Here is a 21,452-nt window from a genome sequence, read left to right as displayed (position 1 = left end):
TCTTAAAGTATTATTGATTGATTTATTTTATTAATTACGAAATTTAAATAAGTAAAATCTAAATAACATAATAACTAAATTTAATATTTGAATACAAGACAAACATGATCATCACCAGCAGTGACAATTTTTTTACCATCCCTAAAGTTTAATGAAAGAAAATATTAATATAATATTTGTGGAATATATAAAAAGAGAAAGTTTAACGATACATACTTTGAAATAGCAAATCCAAGAATAGTATCTTGATGACCATAGAAAGTTTTTTCACAATTACCGGTTCTACCATCCCATACACGTACAGTTCTATCAGCAGAACAGGTGGTTAATAAAGGAGAATCATGATGCCATTGAAGTTGTATTATAGCATCCTAAAAGGGAAAAAAAAAGTTAACATACTCATTCGAAAAAAAATGTAAAAAGTGGAAAAATAATAATAAATTTACATACATCATGATTACATGTTTGACGTAATCGCATTGTTGTAACATCCCAAATATTTAATTTACCATCTAAAGAACCCGTTGCTGCTAATGGTAAACTAATAAAAAATTTTGTAAGTTTATAAAGAATAAATTTCAAATATTAAATATTAATTAATTAAAATAAATAATTTACATATTTGAGAACCCAGCTGTTTCAACAGATTCAGTATGATCTTCAAATGATCCGAGAATCTAATAAAATGAAATTTATAATATGAAGTTACGAATTTAGTTTTGTATTTCGAAAAAAAATTTCATTTTTTTTTTAAAAAAAAAACAATGAATGACTTGTAACTTACATTTCCATTTGTTAAATTGACAAGTCTAGCAGAAGCATCAGAAGATCCAGATAATACTAATGTACTTTCTTTATTTACTGCTAAGCAAGTTATACCTTCTTTATGAAATCTTGCGTCTTCGCCTAAAACAGTTTGAATGTTAAAAAAAAAAGGAATTATAAAACAATCGTACAATCGAGCTTATAATAATTATACCTGATATTTTATAGATTGAATTGGCAGATTTCGGATCCCAAACTATTAATGAATTATCTTCCGAACCAGACACAATTTTTTTACCATCAGGTGTAAACTGTCCTGTTGTGACTGATGATGAATGTCCCGAAAATACATTCATACAATTACCAGAAGGTACTAAAAAATATTTAATTAATTAAAGTACTTTTTTTTTTAAAAAATAATAATAATAATTGGTATTTAATTTACCTTGCCACATCCATATTGTAGAATCATTTGCTCCTGCTAATAATATATTTCCCTTTGGATGCCAATCTAACCACTTATATATTATATATATATATAAATAAATATTTTAGAATAATTTATTATTTCAAAATTATTTTTTTTTCTTTGATTCACATACCACAATTTCATCAGGACCTTCTAATGATAAGATAAATTCTCTATTTTCAACTTTCCATACTTTAACTTTACCATCCATACCACCACTTGCTACATATTGACCATCTTTACTAAATAATGCACTTGTAACTGAATCAGTATGACCTAATAATCCATCATAATTTAGATATTGAATTGATTCAAGTTATTAAATATAAATATAAATATAAACATATATATATATATTTGTTTACCTAATAATTCAAATAATTTTTCTCCAGTATCACTATTCCATAAAAAACTTTTATCATCTCCACCACCAGATACAATAAGATTTTCATTAATTGGATTTATATCAATAGTATAAACAGAATCTATAAAATTATATTCAAATGATTCAAATGATTTAAATAATTTAAATGATTTAAATGATTTAATTTTAATTTAAAGAAAATCCAATTTATTTCCAAGATGAAATATTAAACCTTTATGATCAAAAAATCCTTGTATAGAATCATCTTTCAATTCAATCATTTCATTTTCAATTTCATTCTGTTGTTCATCATTTCTTTCATCTGAAAAATTTTTAATCAAAAATTCAAAAAAGAAATAAAAAATTTTTTTTTTTAAAAAAAAAATTTTTTTTTGATTAAATAATTCTTTTCAAATTCAAAAAAATTAAATCTAATTTTTTTAAAAAAATATACCTTCATCTTCATCCATAGAACTTTCAACTTCATTATTATCATTTAAAATTTGTTCTTCATAAATTTCTTCTTGTTCAACAAATTCGGAATTAAAAAGTGATGAATCCTTTTTTTTAAAAAAAAAAATCAAATCAAATCAATTAAGAAAATTAATTTATAATTTAAAATAATAATAAAGTAATTTAAAAAAAAAGCTTTTTTTACTTGTTCTGCCATTTTTTTATATTTTTTATTAAGTATCAATGTTAACAACAAAAAAAAAAAGGTTTTTAATACCTCACTCTTTTATAATTTTTAAATACGCGATGACAAATTCAGTGATCTACATTGATCTAGAATACAATCCGGGTAATTACTAAAATTCTAGAATGATTTGCAGGTAACATCGATTTACTAATTTAGCCTCCATTCTTTTTTTGATTGGTAGTCTATATTGATCATTGTATTAAAAAAAGTACTTACTGATTACTAACAATACAAATTTCATTGGAAATATGAAACCGCTAAAATACCGCTAACGCCGTTTTTACCGCGCTTACGGAGTTTTACCTTAACAGCTAATGTCACGTGAACCCAACTTATGTTTAATCAAATGAAAATAAACTTAGAACTTTAGATCCATTGTAATAAATCTCAACATTGTTATATCATTAGTATTTATTTGTTTTTTGAATTATGATTATTTTATATATTACTTGAATTAATTAAATTTTTAGGAATGCCAAAAAAAAAGAAAATTATTCACAAGAAAAAAATAATACAAGAAAGGAAAAATAATATTAATACAACTAATAAAAACGGCAATTTCATAGTCTTTGTATCATTCATCAACCTAAAATTCCGAAATTACTTAAATAATTATATCTAATCTCTTTAAATGTTCTTTGTATGTTAATTAATAATTAAATATTCTATGACATTAAGATCTAATACGATTTTTTTGTTGGTGTTGATGTAAATAAAAAGAATTTCTATTTGAAACTTTTGATTGTTCAGATGAAATTCTTTGATTATTTGCATAAAAACTATTTCTATTTCCGTTCATTGTAGAAGATGAATAAGGTGACATTGGAGGAGTTTGTAATGAATCTTTTGATCTTGAAGGTTTTACAATTGGAGGGATCTGCAATTGTGGTGTACTAGGTCTACTATTATGAGCACTGCTTGAACTTCCTTCACGTCTATGACTATGACGATTCATTACTTTTGAAATGTTATTTGCAGGAGAAAGCTTAGCGATATTACCACTACCACTAGGATTACTAAAACTAGCACTTCTAGTTCTCGAATATAGAGCATTGGAATCATTCATTATACTCATATGACGTAAATCATCTGATAAAGCAAGTAAAGTATCTTTTGCCCAGTAACCAGAATCTTGACGAGGACTTGGAGAAACACGTCCAACTGGGAGAGGTACATCATGCATAAATGAAATTGGTCTTTTTTTAGGTGCAAATTCACTATTACTTCTCTTTCTTGGTTGATGAAATTCTGGCTTAGGTGGTTGTAAATCTTCTGGAATATAGACTGATTTGGGACGAATATTGCGTGCATCATGAATAGGTTCACCCACATATGACATTCTATGCCCCATTCCAAGTGGACTTGAACTATATTGACTATGTTCCGAAATTTTTCTTACACGTGGAGAATGTGGAGAATGTGGGGAATGTGGAGAATGTGGAGAATGTGGTGGTGTTGAAGAATGACCGGGTGTTGAAGGACGTGAGGGAATTCCTTCAGGTGATCCTGAAACTATTTTTTTAAAAAAAAAGTTAGAATCACAATATATAATAACATTAAGTAATATGAAAAGAATTAAATACCATACCATGTTCAAGCCATGCTTCAATTCTTCCACCATTACTTTTCTTTGTAGTAATTCTGGGAGAAGCTATTTTAATTTTAGGAGTAGATTTTAAAGCAAGTGGAGTATCATCTTCACTTGATTCATCGTCATCGTCATCATCATCATCTTCTGATTCTTCTGAAGAATCATCTTCTTCCTCAACTTTTTCAAGACTTATAGCTTGATTAGCAACACTTTTAATTGGAGGTAACATTGGAGGTTGTTTTGGAGCTGAATCAGAATCATCAGATGATGAAGATCCATTCTTTTTAATTACTCCAGATTTTTGTGATTTAGATTTAGAACTTTTAGAATTTTTAGAATTTTTAGAATTAGCAGAAGAAGATTCTTTTTCATTTTCATCATCTTCTTCTTCTTCAAAATCTTGAGGATTAGATGATTTATTTGATTTATAAAATGAAGTAGGACGGGAACTAGCATTATTAGAATACGATGAAATCGGGCGAGATGGGGATATAACTGAATTTGGACGCGAAGCCGTAACATTGCTAAGTTTTGATGAACCATGAGGTTTTCCATTTGCATCTATTAAATTGATGTGATACGAAAAAAATAAGATAAAATAAAATAATTAATAAAAATTAAATTAAATAAAATAATAAAATAATAAAATAAATAAAATAAAATAAAAATAAAATAAAAATAAAATAATAATAATAATAATAATAATAATAATAATAATAATAATAATAATAATAATAATAATAATAATAATATAAATATAGTAATATATGTATATATATTACGTATATAATGTTAGGTTTTTTTGAATTTTTACCATTTATGGAAATTGGGCTAATTTATTAAAACAATGAGCGCGAAAACCATTCGTGTAACTTTGATCCAATTACCGAATTTAGTAAGAATAGTAATAAAAACAAACTTACCGGGAAGAGACTTATTTTGTTGAAGTATCATAGAAGTTCTATGACTTGAAGAAGCAGAAAAAGGCAAAGTATTTTGTAAATTTTGTCTAACTTCCAACATGGATTCTCTTACATCCAATAAAGTAGCAGGTTTACTACCACTACCACGTCTTTCTCTATCTTCAGGGATTATAATACTATTCCTTGGACTTGAAGTAGAAATTTGAGGAATACTTGGACGTCTAACTTCTTGTTGAGCTTGTTGTTGAGTCTGTTGAGTCTGTTGAGTCTGTTGAGTTTGTTGAGCTTGTTGATATAGTTGAGAAGGTAATATTTGTGAGGTATTATGTTGAGAATTATATTCTTCAACATTACCTAAAACTGGAGGAACTAATAAACAAGTTGGACGTGGTAAACGAAAAGCACCTCTTGGAGGTGTTTGAGTACCAAATCTTGTATTTCGGTTACGTTGTCTGAGAAAAATAGCACTATTTTCAGGAGATTCTGCATAAATATTTTCGGGATCCTCTTTCAAAGCTTTAGCAAGTTGTAGCCTTGAAATTATTCCAGCATCTTCTGATATCGCGTCAACACTCATTATTAATTATTTTTAAAGTAAAAAGAATGGGAAAAAAATAAAAAAACTTTTATAAAAAGAAACTTTTTTTAAATAAAATAAATTAATGGTTTTGATTTATGTGATTTATAAAAATTTTAAAAATTTCAAGGGGGAGTGAAATTTTATAGAATATATATCTAATATTTTAGAAGAAAGAAAAATTTTTAAAAAATAAAAAAAAAAAGTAATATTTCTTAACAAAGTTTTGACTTTCTTTGTTAAGTGTTTTATATTATTTATATTTGTATATATAAATTTTTTTCTTTTTTTTTTTGTGTGAAGGTAAAAGTGCTTTATATATAAAAGGATTGAAAAGAGTATTGCCCGTGTGCGTGAATACAATAAAAATGATTATAATGCGGGGGGGCTGAATTTCTTTTTATGATGTGATATTTAATATATAGTAATATATAATAGAGATTTTTTTTTTTTATAACGATCAACTAAAAAAAAAAATCGTAAGAGTAAAATAACCTGATTTCAACTTCCTGGTATATTTTATATTTTTATTTATGTTAATCCCTGATTTCCAGTTATTACGTAAGTTCTAATCTTGTCATTTATATGTTTATATTATATATTTATATAAATTTTGGGATTGAATTTGTTTTTTTTGTGGGGAAAATACGAGATGTAATAATTATTAATAATGCAAATGAATGTATAAGATGGAGAATAATAAACAAAAAGAAAGTAAAAAAAAAGTTTAGATTAAAGTAAGTTGAAAGTAAGAAGTTATTTTAAGAAAATTGGGTAGAAAAAATGTAAAGAAAAAAAAAATTGAGATGATTAAATGAATGGAAAATTGGCGTTGCGGGTCTGACAAGTAGCAAACAATTAAAAAATATATATAAACATATATATATATATAAATAAATTAAAAATAAAAAAAAAAATTTTTTTTACCCAATTTTTCAAAAAGTTTCAAAAAAAAAAATTTAATTTTTTTTTTTAGAAAAATAAATTAAATAAATAAGAGAGAGAATTTTTTTTTGAAGAAAAAAAAAATAGAGAGAGAGAAAAGGAAAGATTATTCTTTTTATTAAATTAATATACTTTTTCCGAGCCAAAGAAAAAATAAATAATAATAATAATAAATAATATAATAATAATAATAATAATTATCAAAAGTTATCTAATTATAGATATAAATTTTTTGTTTATATTCTATATATAGTATTTTGCATATTGTAAAATACAAATAGTCTGCCGTAAAAAAAAATTCAAAATTTACTGCGGAATAAACAACAAAAAAGAATGCACGTATAAAATCTTCATTATAAATTACGTACATTTTAAAATTCGATCTTTTACATGAATGATTTTGTGAAACATTTAAAACTAAAAGAACATTACATTTTCTAATCGTTTCATTTCTTTCAATTTTAATTTTAGAAAGAGAAAAAAGAAAATTCTATTATTTCAAAAAAAAAAAAATTGAAAATCATTATTTTTGTTTATAATTAGAAGAAGTTATTTTTAAAAAAAATTGATTAACATCAAACATCCAATCTTTCATTTATCCATTAATTAAAATATTTATATATGGACAATTTTTTTGTCCGCATGATTTTTGTTTCGGTATATTTTTTAACCACCAATAAAATTTTCTTAAATTAAATTAGAAATGATAAATTAGGAAATATTGTAAATTTGATTACTTGCATAAATAAACTTAATTTACTTACGTTAAATTAATATTAACCTAAAAAAGAATTATCGCCGAAAATGTGTCATTTATTATATCATTTGGCATAGAAATTACTTATCGCACCCGATGCATACTATGAATACTCCTTATAAGGAATTGATCTTAATTTAATAAGTGTTAATTAATGTTGTGTTATTATGTGATGATTAAACTTTGTTTCTTTTTTTTTTTTTTTTTTTTGCCCGAATTCTAAAAGAAAGAAATTTTTTTTTTCTCATGAGAAAAAAAAATATAAATAATAATTAAATTATTTCATCTTTTCATTTACTTTTTTTATTAATTCATTATTCTTAACATTTTTGATATACAAAAAGATTGTTTATAAACTTACAAAGAATTTATAATATTTTACATAATTTATTTATTGTACACTAAAATGAATTAATAATTAAAAATAAATATTAATCACTTTTGTATTTCAAAAAGTAATTTTACAGGTGTAACTAATAATCATTTTTTTAAGCTTTTTTTTTTTCGTATGACAACTTTATCTTACTTATAAGAAATGAACTCGAAAATTGGTTATATTAAAAACAAATAGATTGTAATACCTTCTGTTTATTTATTTATCCTTTTATAACCCTTTATTAAGAAAAAATGTTACGCATGATAACAACATTGAAAAAGATTTTGCTAGATGATGTTATCGAAACGAAAATTCTTTGCATCTTTTCTATCTAAACTGTAATGTGAAAAAAAAATTTTTTTGATTTCAACTGCGCCAATCAATCTTTAGCACAGACCAAATCGGAGCTCACCTATTTAAAGTAAGTCTAATCAAGGATCTACCAAACCTTTTCTAATTTTGCTATCCAAAAGCTTGATTTTCAACAGTGCGAGAAAGCGATCATTAAAGGGGTTAGTGAACTCTTCGGATATTATTATTAACTTATCGTATAAATCGAGTATCTTTTAATAAGTAATTAATATTCACATTTTTTTTTGATTATAATACGCCATATGATGGGAGGATCCTGATAATAAACCCCTTAAGTGCGTAATACATCGCTTATCAAAATACACGATGTAAAACCAAATTTTTAATAAAAAACTTTTTTTTTTTTTATGAATTCTATTAAAGATTGAATTCTATTATAGATTATAATTTTATCAAAGATTATATAATTCTATTAAAGGTAATATAATTCTATTAAAGATTAAAAAGATAATAAATTCTATTAAAAGAAATTAAAGTTATTATGTATTTCGAAAAAGGTTATCTCTATAACTATAATAAATTAAACTGCCAAGTATACTTTAAAATGACAATATAAAATCATAATATATTTCTTATTTTTATTTCCCCACAAAAAAAATTTGTATTACTTAAGATTTTCCTTACCCCTAAAGATATTACATAATATCTGTCACTGTCGTCATTATCATAATTATAATAGGGACAATTGTCATATCCTGAAATTAAATTTAGATTTTTTTGTTTTCTATTAATAGTATTTTAAATGAAATAAATGAAATAATAATTTGGTAAGAATCAACATTTTTTTAAAAAAGAAAATATCCACTTTTTTTCCTGTTGCTCCGCGAACTAACTGTATATCATGATGATTTTAAATATTGTTGAGTAACAATCATCAAATTTTGTGACATTTGTGACAGGTGACAGTCATAACAAGGATTTTCTTTTTGTTTATTACTCTAATTTACTCTAATCATCAAATTCGGTTTACAAATTATTATGTTTGTTTAGATTAACAGTAATTGCGCGTTTTTACAATTATTTATTATACATATGGTTACATAAATTCGTTCATCATTTTTTTTAAACAAAGATAATTTTTTTTAAACTCGAAATTGCATGTTTGAACCTATCATATATTACAGAGTAATCTTTTATTCTCATGTAACAAACGTGTTATTTCCCTAGAAAATTTTAGTCAAACAAGAATCCAATCATTACGTTTTAAAGTAATCTGTAATTTTTTTTTCCTGTATTAAATCAAACACGAATATGTTTTTCACTAAAACCTAATGCAAAATTAAAAAACAATTTTATTTTTATTAATAAAAAAGGTAAAGACTAGGGATTAATATTGTTTGTGATTTGATAAAAATTTATTTTTTTAATTTTTTTATGAAATTAAATGAATTTAATCTAATCGCACATATATTGTGCGGATATCAGGTTATCAAAATTATTAAGTATCACCAATCATGTAAAATTTTGATTGCTAAGTCACGTGGCTTTCGGGAAGTTATCAATTTATTATAATCTGCACGAGATCATTATCTAATGCATGTCATGATTTCTGTTAATTAAATCTTAAAAAAAAAATGCATATCATTCACATAAAATGATTCTATAGAATTCTAATATATAAATTATTTCATAAATATTTTACTCAAAATCTTTTTAACTCCTTCGCTGGTATTGGTTGGTTCATCATTCTTTCTCCCTTCAATAACTTCACTTATAACCAACTTCCTTTGCTTAAATTTACTATATTTTTGTGACTAAATTTATTCATTATAATATATTTAATATATTTGATGTTAATCATGTGATCAATTTGTTAAATTGTAAATAAAAAAATGAAATTACTTACATTATCATCATCCTCAAAAGACTTGATTGGTTTAAAAAAAAGTTATTAAGTTATTAAGTTATTAAGTTATTATTAAAAAAAAAACATATATCAGCTATCAGCTATATGACTTACTTTGTTATCTGATTGAAATTCTTTAACTTTCTTCTTTTTCTTTTCTCTAGTCTAAATGAAATTGTAAAAAAAAAAAAGGTTAATTTAAATTTATTCTTCAATATCATATATATTCAAAAGGTTTTGTCAACGTACATCTGCTTCCGTAAAAGTTTCCAAATTACTTTCTTCAACTTCTGCAACTTTACGTTTCTTTTCTTTCTTTTCTTCCATACTTTTAATCATTTTTGCTTTTTCTACTTTCTTTAAATATTCTTTATTTTCTCTTCGAGCTTGTGATATTTCGGCTTGTAATCTTTGTATTCTTGTAGCCTTCTCATGAACTTTACAAAAAAAAAAATTTAATTAATTAAAATAGATCATTATATAAAAAAGTTTTAATACTTTTTACCTATTTGATCTGTTAAATTGGTCCATTTAAATTTTGGAAGATATTTAATGTTCCATAAATCATCATGATAATAATTCCGTTTATTTCCTCCTAATATATATATATATATATATATATATAAAAGAAATATTAAAAGGGATAATTTAATGTATGAATTAAAATGATATATTATTGATTATATATAAATTCATTAGAATCACCCGTTTTTCAAAAAAAGTAAAAAATAAATTCAAACCAATTGGTCGAGCATTCAAAGTATTCGCAACTGTTTTAGCGATTCGTTTATCTAAAAATTCAATCCAACCTTCGGTATATTTTTTCTTTTTATTACCACCATATTTTTTTCTTCTTATTCTCGTTTTAGGATCTAAAATATGAATGTTTACTCAATATACTTGTAGTAAAATATTAAAATATATTCCCAAATTTATTTCAAAGAGTTTTTTTTACCTTCAGGTGCAAGATAAACTCTTCCAATATTTCCAAATTGTCCTAATAAATGCTTTACTTTTGAAGGTTTCATAAACGGTGGTATACTAGATAAATAAATTATTCCTGTATTATCTTGTGCTTTTTTAAACTTTTCTAATTTAGCAGGTGTCAAAGGTTTGACAGCTTCCTGCTCTTTGTTGGTAGTTATTTCTATTATATTCTTTTCTTTATCCTCTGAAAATTCTGACATCACTAATCTTGAATGAAATTTTTTTTATCAATCGCCAAAATTTTAGATTTTCCACCCGTGATATACATTATACAGATAAGAAAAAAAATTTCGAATGAAACACAGGCGATAAATAAATTATATCACCTGATTTTATTTTTAAATTTAGTCACTTTATTAATTTTTAATAACAATCTTTACAAAGCTGTTTTCTAATCTAGGTTTGTACTCTTGTTAATTTATTTTATTGTACTATGATTAATAAATAATAAACTTGCGTTAGGAAGAAATATGACAGTAAATTAAAAAACATGATGATCCCGATGAACGCTTACTCTGAACGTTCATATGATCCATTGTTTATAATGACCAGAGATCTATTCGAATTCTTTTGTTAGAGAAAATTACACTAAGAAAGATAAAATTGATTAGAGATTAAGTTGTTTGAAACTTATTTATCTTCTCCCCGGTCTATCCAAAACAAAAAATGACAATAAAAAAACTAAGAAAAAAGTTAATGAAGAATTTGAACCTTCGTAATACGCTCTCTAATTGATTCTACTTGGTCTTCGCTATTTATTAGCTGGTTTTCATGATCTTTATTAATTTCACGTGTTTTATCTTCTACAGCTTTCGCTTCGATGGTACGTTTTTCAGATTTTTGTGGATCCACTAAATCTTCTTTGTCTTCTAATTCTTTGATGGAGAGTTTTTCCAGCTTTTTCGATACTGTTGGTTCCTTTTTGTTTTCTATATCAAGTTCTTTTGTTTCTTTGACAACAACTTTACTAGACGTTATCAATTCCGTTGTATTTTTTTCGTCAAGTTTCACCTCATTTTTTACTACAGAAATTTTTTCCACCTTTTCAACATCATCTTCTTGTTCTTCTTCTTGTTCTTCTTCTTCTTGTTCTTCTTCTTCTTGTTCTTCTTCTTCTTCTTCTTCTTCTTCTTGTTCTTCTTCTTCTTCTTCTTCTTCTTCTTCTTCTTCTTCTTCTTCTTCTTCTTCTTCCACTTCCATATCATCTAATTCGCCTAATGCATCTGCATACCCGTTTTCTTCTAAAGCATTTCTTACATTTTTAATAGAAATATCTTCCGGATCAACTTTGTTGCCATTTAATTCCAATGAAGATAAACTTTTAAGATGTGTAGAAATGGCAGTTGCTAATATGTTCACACCTTTACTATCTATTTCATTGTATTGAAGATTAAGAGTCTCGAGTTTTTTGTTATGTCCTAATAACAGAGCTTCCGCAATAGCTACTCCACCTTTTTCTGATAATAAGCAATCACCAACATTTAAAACTCTCAAATTCGGCCATTCAACAAGTGCTTTCGCAAATGCCACAGAACCTTTCTCCGTAAATGTATTATCTTGAAGGTCAAGAACTTCTAAATTCTTACATGCCGCAAACCCTTTTAATAAGGTAATGATACCATCTGGTCGAATACCATTTTGTGGCATACGAATTTCGGTCAAAGTTCCATGAGCAGCAATTGCATCAGCAAGAGCTTGACTAGAGCCATCTTCTAATCGGTTACGACCGGCTATAATAGTTCTAAAAGACGAACTACGTCCTTCAGAAACATTTTTGTTAGCCAAAGCGAGTAAAGCCTTACCAATTAGAGTGCCACCTCGTGTCCCAAGACCATTATTATTAAGTTTAAGAACTTGGAACCATTTGTTATTACTAAGAAATTCTACCATTGGCTCAGCACCTGCAGGACCAAACGCATTATCGCTAAAATTAAGCTCGATGAGCTGTTCATTTTCTTCGAGCGCGTCGCAAAATGCTTTAACAGCATATGGAATCTCTTCTCTAAGTCTACCTGTAAATATATCTGATGCATTAACGATCTGATTAAATATATTGAATTATCATATCAATAATATTGACGCGTTAAAGAATTATAAGTTAAATAATTAGTATTTATATATATATATTAAGTAACACTCCAAAAGGTTTAAATATACTCCTAACCCTCATTGTCTTCTTTCCTTTAAGCACTCCAGCAATAGCTTGTGCTGCTTCAACACCAAAAGTGTTTCCGCTCAGTATCACTTGTTCCAAATTTTTTATTTCCGATATAGAATTCACGAATTCTTGAACATCTTCCGCGGTGTTTAATTTCAAACCTTTGCTTTCAATGCTAAATACATTTGCACCTGCGTTTATACTCATGATTGTTTTAATTTATGAATAGCTCGAGAAGAGGATAAAAGAGGAAGTCTGCTTTTTTTTTATAGATTGATATCGTTGACTATAAATGTAGCGTCGTTAATTTAGATATTTGTATATGTGTTGTAGCATACGTCATAACAATATACCAATAAACCCTAATTTGTCCGGAGTTTCAACTTTTATTGTTTATTGTAATTTTTTGGCTAATTTTTATTGATTTTACAACTAATTCCTGCGGTTGAATGTATTGTAAATATTTTTTTTTTAAAATGTTTGAATCGTCATTTAGTTTATTATAAAATTACTAGATTAAATCATTCAAATGTAAACTTTGTTCATTAAACCAATAATTTGTTAGCATCGGTACTAACCATGAAACTATTTAGATAACAATATATTATAACAAAGAAGCATCGTAAAATATTATGATTAAAAGTCATCGGAAAAATAAGTGTCTTCGCTAACATATGATGTTAGAACAGTGCGCTCAGCAAATTTCCTACCGGCTAATGCACGAAGTGCAATACCCGCTTGATCTATTGTTTCATAACGCACGAAAATCTAAAAAAAAAAAAATTAACAATTAAAAATAAAAAAATGCTTGCATAAAAGATAATCTTTAAATTTACCTTGCCAATACCGCTTTCTGTTCCACCATGTCCCGGTCGTGGTATCTTCATATCTAATACATTTCCAAATTTAGAACATTCCTCTCGAACATCGTCAAATATGTCTAACAAAATTTAAAAGTAAGAAAAACATTAATTAAACAAACATGAATAAAAATGAAAAAAAAAAAATTATAATAAAGACCTTCATATTCTTCATCGTCTACTAATTCTTCGGGAGTGACCATGTTAAGTAATTGAAGAACTGCTGTCGGTAGCATTTCACCGTTGCCAGTTGGAATAAGTACTGAAGTCGATAATACATTCGTAACCCCCGCATTTTTGGCGGAACCTACACTTGCACGTTGCACTACAAGTTTACGATCACCCAATTCCATGTTATTCAAACCTTGACAAGCCAAATCAGTAACAGTTGGATCAACGTATTCGCAAAATGCAAAGCCCTATTTCAAAACAAATTACACTTATAAATACTATAAATTTTCGAAACAAACTTTAAATATATTATACCTTAGATACACCCGTTAAACTATCTTTAACTAAATTAAACGCTCGAAGTTCACCAAAGGATTTTAATAATTCCATAACTTGTTCATCATTTAAATAAGTAGGTAATCCCCCAATAAAGATTTTGTTGGGACTATCGGGAACATTAGTAGAAACGACACCAGGAACATGAATCGGTGGCGGTTCAAGATTTTGTCCTGGGGGCGGTTGGTAATCCTTTGGACGTCGTATTTTTAATGATTGGCCTTGAAATGTGATTCCATCAAAGGCCATCGCTGCTGTTGCTTCTTCAGGAGCTCGAAACTGTAAATTAATTACAAAAAACAATTAGTAAATAAAATAAAAATATTAAAACAAAAAATTTTGTTAAAATACGATTTAAAAACATACCTCAACAAATGCATAATTTTTGTCGTGATTTATTTGAACAGCAATAACAGGATTACCCGGTGCAGTAGTAATATTTAATTGAACCATTGTCGAATTGAAAAAATCCGATAAACCGTTCTATTTGAATTTTTTTTAAACAAAATTGCAATTAATTAAATCAATAAATATTATTAATTTATTTAATAAAGAACTCACCTCATCAATGCCGTACGGAATATTCCCAACATAAAGACGTCTTGCTTGTCTCGCAAGCGAAGCGGTCTGTGCAACTGGACCCGCAGCTCCTTGACTAACTTTAGGGCGAGGGGGAAGTTCATGAGTCATACCCATCATCATTGCAGCACGTGAAGGATCCATTCCTGGTATTACTGGAGAAGTTGGTACTGCAGCTGGTCTAGTGGTAGCAGGTTGTCCAGGAAGTGGAAAATGCCCTATGAAATTATTCAATCTTAGATTTAAATAAAAAAAAAAAACAATTTCATACTCAAATATAATAATTAAAGGATTATAACAAACCTGTTGCTTTAACTTGTTCAGCTGTCATTCCTTCATAACCTGGAGGTGGAACATCCCAATTATTTAATTTTTTTCTTCTTCTATTAATAGGTGTTATCGATCGAGAACGCGAACGATGTCTTGGACTGTGACTGCGACGTCTGGGACTATAACTTCGACTTCGCCTTCTTGAACGTCGGGTTCTTCTTGTTTCTCTTTCCTCCCTTTCCTCACGTTCGCGCCGAAGTCTTTCCCGACTACGTTCTCGTTCTCGTTCTCGCTCTCGCTCTCGCTCTCTGCGCCGTCGGCTGCTTTCACTATCACGATCCCTATCCCTATCACGATCTCTATCTCTATCACGATCTCTTTCTCTGTCTCGTTCTCTCTCCCTATCTTTCTCTCTATCTCTATCTCTATCTCTTTCTCTATCTCGGTCCCTGTCCCTGTCCTTGTCCTTGTCCTTGTCCTTGTCCTTGTCTTTGTCCTTGTCCTTGTCCTTGTCCTTGTCCTTGTCCTTGTCCTTGTCTCGGTCTCTTTCTCTATCTCTATCCCGATCTCTTTCTTTATCCCTATCTGATCTATCTCCTCTATCTCTTTCTCTGTCTCTATCTCTTTCACGTTTTCTTTCTCGCCGTTCACGATCATCATCTTCTCTGGATCGATGTCTTTCACTTCTATCATGAGAGCGATCATGGTCGTCATGTGAGCGATTGGCTGTAAATTGGCGGGAACAGATTTATACATAACAATAAAAGAAAAAAAAAATATGTTTATGATTTAAGTTTCATTAGTATGACCTAAAAAAGAGAGTGAGAAAGTCCCAATGACTCGAATGCCCGGTAAGATTTCATGCAAAAATATGCAACAGGATCGATGCTAAGCTGTGCTGCTTAAATAAAGACAAGGATAAAATATAAAACAATTGTATTCTCAATATATATATAATGATTAGAAAGTAGCAAAATCATTGTTTTGCCAGATTTTTCTCTTGTTGGAACTATCAAAGGAAAGAGAACCCACTATGCGTGATAATTAACCACAACAATAAAAAAGAAAAAAAAAGGAAAAAGAGCAATAACGACATGACATTAGTGACTATTTTTCCAAAAAAAAGAACAAAGGGGTAGACAATAAAGTTTTGCCTTTTAAAAATAAATGAAAAAGTATTTGGGTGTAATAATATCACAGCTAATTAAAGTGTATCTCATTCTTCTAATGAACTTCCTTCCCCTTTCAGCTCTATTATAAAAAGAATAAACTAAAGGTCGTGAAACCTTTTTGTTTAATTCGCTCTTACCCTTTGAATCACCTGTTGTTTCTGAAGTTTCCAGTTTTGAAAAAGCTTCTGTAAATGTAAGATTGGTTAGAAAATTATTAGCCAGCTCTGAAGCTCGATTTGAAGATTCGCCTGAAAAATAGAACAAAAATTAAAAAACTGCTTATATTAAAATAAAAAGAAAGAAAAAATCCTGACCTTCAGGCAAATCTTGAGTCTGGTCTTGTGGCTCTTTTTTAATGTAAGCTTGAGACGAATATTCGCCATTCTGCCAATAATCATTATTCTGATATTGCGAGTCTTGACTGGTCATATTGCAAATAGTTTTTGACCGAGACTATTCTATATTTTACTGCGAAGCTTTTTGAATGACGCACTTTTTTAAAAAAATATTTTGGCTTGGCTACACAATAGCAGGATCAGCTGTTTTTCAGTGGCCAGCATTATAAATTTCCTTGTTAATTCTGCCAAGATCAAAAATTCGTAATTTATCGATCTCGAGAATTTTTTCGGGTTTAATTAATTATATTCTTCTTTTCTAAGTAATGGCTTTCAGGCTTATTAGAAATCCGCGAGGTTTGTCAGGTAGTTAATAATTATTATTGAGTCCCTGTTTTAACCTTTTTGTATCAACTTCACACTTAAAAAAAGGTTATATTTATTTTTTTTTCGTGAAATAGCTGCCACCTTAAGGCCATTGCAGATTTCACAACGCAATGTTGCGTTTTCTGGGTATTGTTTTTTATTCTTTTTTTTAAAAATTGTATTAAGGATTTAAGAATTCTTTTGAATATTAAAGATTAAAGGAAAATTCGATGATAAATGAATTTGTTTTAATAATAAACTTCAATATATTACCAATTATCTATCTGCAACAAATAGAATTCGAAGATATACCGCTTCTTCTAAAGATGGTATGTGTTTATAACAAAAGAATAAATAATTGTCAGTGAAGATTTAAACCAATATGAATTTTTGCATTAATCAGATAAACAAAAGGTTGAACCTAAACAGAAAGCATTAAGTATCATCGATTCTCTACCTGGAAATTCTTTAATCACAAAGACTGGCTACATCACTGTGGGAACAGGATTAGTAACTTTGGCTATCTCTAAAGAATTATATGTGTTCAATGAGGAAACTTTATTGGTGGTTAGCTTTGCTTCCATTGCGGCTGTCTTATATCGTGCACTTAAAAAACCGGTTAATGAATGGGCTGAAGAGCAAAAAGGAGTATGTAGTAGGGCAACCTCTAAACTTCCTTGACAAATATTAAATAAACATTGTGATTTAATAATATTCTACATTAAATTAAGCGGGTGAATAATATTCTCCGTAAAGCTCGAGATGATCATAAAAATGCTGTTCAGGAAAGAATTGAAACAGTTGGACAGTTAGGAGACATTGTTGATACTACGAAGGCATTATTTTCTATGTCTAAGGTATTTTTATTAGATGTCGAACTTATTTTTAAGTTTTATTCTCTGTTCTTGATTAAAATTATATTTTGAAAGGAAATTGCTTCGTTGGAAGCTGAAGCCTTCGAATTGAAACAAAAAGTCGCAGCAGCTACCGAGGTTAAGGCTGTTTTAGATTCATGGGTTCGTTATGAGTCTTCTTTACGTGAACGAGAACAAAAGGCCCTTTCAGATTATGTCATTGAGCGTGTAAAAAAACAATTAGAAGATCCTAAAACGGTTCGTTGCTTTAATTTAATTTTTTAATTAATTGTTTAGTGTCATAATTATATGTAACATATGTAACATATTTATATATTTTAGCAACAAGAGATTTTAAATCAATCAATCGGTGATTTAGAAAGTATGTATCTTTTTATATATCTCATATATATTTTTTACTTATCTATATAATCTAATATTGTTTTTATTAACCTTATTAGAAGTCATTAGAGCTTAATTTTTTGTAGTTAATGTTTTTAATGGTCATTGTTTTAACAATATTTGAATAGAGTTTAAAGTTTCAAAACTCAATAAATGTACAAACACATTTCATATTTAATATTTTCAATCAGTAAAATGATATTGATTTAATTATAAAAAAAACAAAAGATACTTTACAAAATGATATTAGTATGCCTAGAATTATAAGGTAAAATAAAATAATGTAGCAAAATAATTGTTGAGGAATTGAAAAATTCCATATTTTGCAATATCTAAAATAGTTAATTTTGGCTTAATTTATAATATTATATGATTACTTTACATTTTTTTACAGCCAGAATATAATAAATAAATAAAAGCATAAGAAGAAAAATATTACAATTAATGTAAATGCTAGTAATAAGTGATGTATATAATACTAAAAATAAAATGTATTGCCATTATTTGTTCAAATTCTTTAAGCAAAAAATTAGCCAAATTCTTATAATGAAATCTTATTTGTCTCTTTAGAGAAAAGAAGTACAAAAAAAATAAAAAAACTATTCACACTTCAAAAGTATAATTTTATAATTTTAATCTATTAAAATAATAAAATATTTCATTAATAAAGAATTTGAGTATGATGATATTTTAAAAAATTTCAGTTAATAAAATTACACATATAACTAAAATATATATTAACCAAGTTCATTAATACATCATACTATAAAATATAAAAAATTTATAGTAAATAATACAAAGATTTATATATATCTTATTAATAGTAAAAATATAGATTTACTATTATTTATTAAGTAAAAATAAATCTATTTCTGATAGACGCAATTAAAATAAAATCAGTATTGATCAAATAAATAAATTTGGAATTATTATTAATAAATATAGAATAAATGGTACTTATAATACAAAAATTTGAAATTTAAATTATATATTTTACATATAAAAATAATACATACCTATTATCATATTTATTTCTTAAAAATAATAATCAATATAAAAAGAAAATATAAATAAAAGTAATAAAGAAGTTTTTTACTAATATATTTATAAAAATGTGAACATTTAGAACAAGTATATCAAAATATAATTGGTAAATTTCAACATTATCTATAAAAATTGATAATAATTAATAGTCAAATGGAAAATGTAAATTTGGATGAAATTTTTAAAGAAATTTTGATTTGTAGGATTTGGGATTTTAATAAAGTATATAATTTGTTTACGTTAATAAAAAGTTTTCGTATATATAGCATATTACTACTGCATATTTTTTTTTTTTTTTTACGTTTTAGAAGACATCAGCATAGCCGGCTCACCAAAGCTATGTGAAAGGAGCATTACAACACCAGTTGCAGTAATATACTCCTACCGTTAAGCAACAAATAAATAACCAAGCAACCTACTTTAATTATTTAGAAGTAACCGGATGTTCATCCCCCCTATCTCCTATATACCACACTGGGAAGACGACCCAAGTTTATACCCACACAAGGATGGGTCGTAATGTAGCAGGGTTACTGACACAGTTATGCTACCCACTAGCGCCTGTCAGAAGTGAGCAACTACTCACGTATAGCAGATATAACGGAGCAGACATCTAGAAGTCCTTCCATAATGGTTAGCTTAGAGGTACTGTAATACTAAGACTACAAATATGGCCTCACTCAAAGCCCACTACAGGCCGCGATTACCATACCAGCTCACCATAGTTGTAAATTCCCCAGTAGTAATAGTAGCGACTACCAGGGACAGTAAACTACTAACGGTACGGGATCACCCCTATTATAAAGAACTAATCCAGTTACCTCTGATCACCCACCAGTACATCAAATTCACTGCCGAGGACCGAACCTCACCTAACCTTATATACTTGTAAGCCTACGAACGTCTCCAATCAGCCTAAACCTATTAAAAGGTAAACTACTGCTAAGACATTGCACTTGAGACTTTACCATCTATGTGGACCATCTAGCGTAAGAACCCCACAGTAAAGTTTTACCACACCCTAACGTATGTAGAAATAATTCCACCAAAACAATAGCTCACCCAGATGGTATGCAAGTAGTGACCATCCAGACAGGACAATAGGCTTCCCAATAGCCTCATAGGAAACGCTAGGAGGACACCATAATCCTTTGTTGAAATATGGTACTGACCGGTACATACTAATTCACTATGATGCAGTCCAGCCTACACTAATTCCTGTACCTTTATATTACACTATTGGTAGTAGTATCTGCAGTAAAATTCTTTTAATTTTCATGATCAGCGGAATCACCTTACCATACTCAAGCTTCACGAAGGGACTCACAGACTAACCAATGAACTATACATGCTGCCCAAATTATTTTAGGATGCCATAATTATAATTTGGGATGCCATAATTCATTCGGTTTATATATAATTTACTATGTAAAGTGCCAAAATAATTTGGGATGCCATAATTGAATTTGGGATTTTACTTATAATTACGGCAGTCCAAAATAATTTGGGTGGTATGTATACAATGAACCAAGGGTGATCAACCCTATATTACTACTGCATATGTTTAGTAAAAAGAACATATTAAATAAAGATAAATAAATAAAATAAATAAATAAATAATAGTCTTATTTTTTTCCGCAAAAACTGAAAAATTTATCATACAAGATAATATAAGAAAAATATATTTGCAAATCTACACTATTTATTTTGCATTCTAGATATCTTATTTCAAACATTACACCAATTTCAAATGTTAAGGTTTCACTAATTTGATGGAAACATTGACAATTTATATATCTTTATAAGTGATTCTTTTTTTTTTTTTTTTTTTCCGCAATGCATTTGATAGTTTATTAAACAGCCAAAAAGACTCGTACATTATATGAAGTAAATAAAAACTAACCTACACTATCTAATATTATTAACTACCAACACAGGTCGAAAAGTGAAAAATCAGGCATCAATCAGGCACCAATCAGTCACCAATCAGGTACCTGATTGGTGACCGATTGGTGCCTGATTGGCATTAAATCTAATCACCAATCAGGCAGTTTGCTAACTTTTGATCCAGTGATCAGAAAAGGATGAAATATAGCTCATTGGAATCGTCTCAACATGACGAATCTAATGGTAGTAAAATCGCATCTCTAGGATTAATAGTTAATATAAAATTAAATAAAATATAAATGATACATTTTCATTTTTATATTTTACTTAATTTCTCATCAAGTAT

At 27.7% G+C, this 21,452-nt stretch overlaps 6 protein-coding genes across 7 annotated transcripts; 1 reads left to right on the top strand and 5 right to left on the bottom strand.

Moving 5' to 3' along the window:
• Positions 1–3: 3 nt before the first annotated feature.
• OCT59_019627 (uncharacterized protein) lies at positions 4–2,305 on the bottom strand. Its single transcript, XM_025318767.2, has 12 exons — positions 2,257–2,305; positions 2,053–2,158; positions 1,831–1,920; positions 1,600–1,719; positions 1,368–1,510; positions 1,211–1,283; positions 980–1,138; positions 785–906; positions 619–677; positions 451–541; positions 217–371; positions 4–141 (listed from the first exon to the last, which is right to left on the bottom strand). Exons 1-12 carry the CDS (start codon positions 2,266–2,268, stop codon positions 81–83), a joined length of 1,191 nt encoding a protein of 396 aa, XP_025175414.2. The 5' UTR covers positions 2,269–2,305; the 3' UTR covers positions 4–80.
• A 365-nt stretch (positions 2,306–2,670) lies between these two features.
• Positions 2,671–5,422, bottom strand: OCT59_019626 (uncharacterized protein). The gene is made up of 3 exons (XM_025318768.2): positions 4,813–5,422; positions 3,887–4,450; positions 2,671–3,810 (listed from the first exon to the last, which is right to left on the bottom strand). Exons 1-3 carry the CDS (start codon positions 5,387–5,389, stop codon positions 2,972–2,974), a joined length of 1,980 nt encoding a protein of 659 aa, XP_025175415.2. The 5' UTR covers positions 5,390–5,422; the 3' UTR covers positions 2,671–2,971.
• Positions 5,423–9,321: 3,899 nt separating this feature from the next.
• On the bottom strand, positions 9,322–10,964 carry OCT59_019625 (uncharacterized protein). Its single transcript, XM_025318770.2, has 7 exons — positions 10,641–10,964; positions 10,426–10,557; positions 10,191–10,280; positions 9,935–10,122; positions 9,800–9,850; positions 9,686–9,706; positions 9,322–9,593 (listed from the first exon to the last, which is right to left on the bottom strand). The coding sequence occupies exons 1-7, from the start codon at positions 10,870–10,872 to the stop codon at positions 9,462–9,464; spliced, it is 846 nt and encodes a 281-aa protein (XP_025175417.2). The 5' UTR covers positions 10,873–10,964; the 3' UTR covers positions 9,322–9,461.
• Positions 10,965–11,245: 281 nt separating this feature from the next.
• OCT59_019624 (uncharacterized protein) lies at positions 11,246–13,120 on the bottom strand (the record flags this gene model as incomplete). Its single annotated transcript, XM_025311068.2, has 3 exons — positions 12,837–13,120; positions 11,384–12,712; positions 11,246–11,260 (listed from the first exon to the last, which is right to left on the bottom strand). The coding sequence occupies exons 1-3, from the start codon at positions 13,035–13,037 to the stop codon at positions 11,246–11,248; spliced, it is 1,545 nt and encodes a 514-aa protein (XP_025175418.2). The 5' UTR covers positions 13,038–13,120.
• Positions 13,121–13,286: 166 nt separating this feature from the next.
• OCT59_019623 (uncharacterized protein) lies at positions 13,287–16,709 on the bottom strand (the record flags this gene model as incomplete). Of its 2 annotated transcripts, XM_066143665.1 has the most annotated exons (10): positions 16,533–16,709; positions 16,368–16,466; positions 15,080–15,772; positions 14,759–14,994; positions 14,564–14,680; positions 14,177–14,476; positions 13,851–14,109; positions 13,667–13,770; positions 13,541–13,598; positions 13,342–13,415 (listed from the first exon to the last, which is right to left on the bottom strand). In XM_066143665.1, exons 1-10 carry the CDS (start codon positions 16,645–16,647, stop codon positions 13,342–13,344), a joined length of 2,055 nt encoding a protein of 684 aa, XP_066005395.1. In that variant the 5' UTR covers positions 16,648–16,709. The 2 variants fall into 2 exon arrangements, with proteins under 2 accessions (XP_025175419.2, XP_066005395.1); XM_025318771.2 differs by having other exon boundaries at positions 13,287–13,598; positions 16,356–16,403; positions 16,533–16,690.
• Positions 16,710–16,842: 133 nt separating this feature from the next.
• On the top strand, positions 16,843–18,509 carry OCT59_019622 (uncharacterized protein). Its single transcript, XM_066143664.1, has 8 exons — positions 16,843–16,919; positions 17,015–17,066; positions 17,217–17,248; positions 17,323–17,567; positions 17,651–17,776; positions 17,849–18,031; positions 18,116–18,155; positions 18,235–18,509. The coding sequence occupies exons 1-8, from the start codon at positions 16,880–16,882 to the stop codon at positions 18,249–18,251; spliced, it is 735 nt and encodes a 244-aa protein (XP_066005394.1). The 5' UTR covers positions 16,843–16,879; the 3' UTR covers positions 18,252–18,509.
• The last annotated feature ends 2,943 nt before the right edge of the window (positions 18,510–21,452 follow it).

This window comes from Rhizophagus irregularis, chromosome 29 (assembly GCF_026210795.1).
Source record: "Rhizophagus irregularis chromosome 29, complete sequence".
NCBI lineage: Eukaryota > Fungi > Glomeromycota > Glomeromycetes > Glomerales > Glomeraceae > Rhizophagus > Rhizophagus irregularis.
Note: the sequence above shows the minus strand (reverse complement) of the source record. Positions and strands in the feature narration are given on the sequence as shown.

Excerpts from the sequence above, each read along its gene's own strand:
- OCT59_019627 (XM_025318767.2), bottom strand. Across the intron at positions 1,921-2,052 it reads TTCTATGGATGAAGATGAAG|ATGAAAGAAATGATGAACAA; the intron begins GTATATTTTTTT and ends AAAATTTTTCAG. Across the intron at positions 1,139-1,210 it reads TACAATATGGATGTGGCAAG|TACCTTCTGGTAATTGTATG; the intron begins GTAAATTAAATA and ends AATATTTTTTAG.
- OCT59_019622 (XM_066143664.1), top strand. The coding sequence starts at position 16,880 with ATGGCTTTCAGGCTTATTAGAAATCCGCGAGGTTTGTCAG. Across the intron at positions 17,067-17,216 it reads CGCAATGTTGCGTTTTCTGG|AATTCGAAGATATACCGCTT; the intron begins GTATTGTTTTTT and ends TGCAACAAATAG. Across the intron at positions 17,777-17,848 it reads CATTATTTTCTATGTCTAAG|GAAATTGCTTCGTTGGAAGC; the intron begins GTATTTTTATTA and ends ATATTTTGAAAG.
- OCT59_019626 (XM_025318768.2), bottom strand. The coding sequence starts at position 5,389 with ATGAGTGTTGACGCGATATCAGAAGATGCTGGAATAATTTCAAGGCTA. Across the intron at positions 4,451-4,812 it reads ACAAAATAAGTCTCTTCCCG|ATGCAAATGGAAAACCTCAT; the intron begins GTAAGTTTGTTT and ends TCAATTTAATAG. Across the intron at positions 3,811-3,886 it reads TGAAGCATGGCTTGAACATG|TTTCAGGATCACCTGAAGGA; the intron begins GTATGGTATTTA and ends TTAAAAAAATAG.
- OCT59_019625 (XM_025318770.2), bottom strand. The coding sequence starts at position 10,872 with ATGTCAGAATTTTCAGAGGATAAAGAAAAGAATATAATAGAAATAACT. Across the intron at positions 10,123-10,190 it reads CAATTTAACAGATCAAATAG|TTCATGAGAAGGCTACAAGA; the intron begins GTAAAAAGTATT and ends TTTTTTGTAAAG. Across the intron at positions 9,707-9,799 it reads AATTTCAATCAGATAACAAA|TCTTTTGAGGATGATGATAA; the intron begins GTAAGTCATATA and ends AAACCAATCAAG.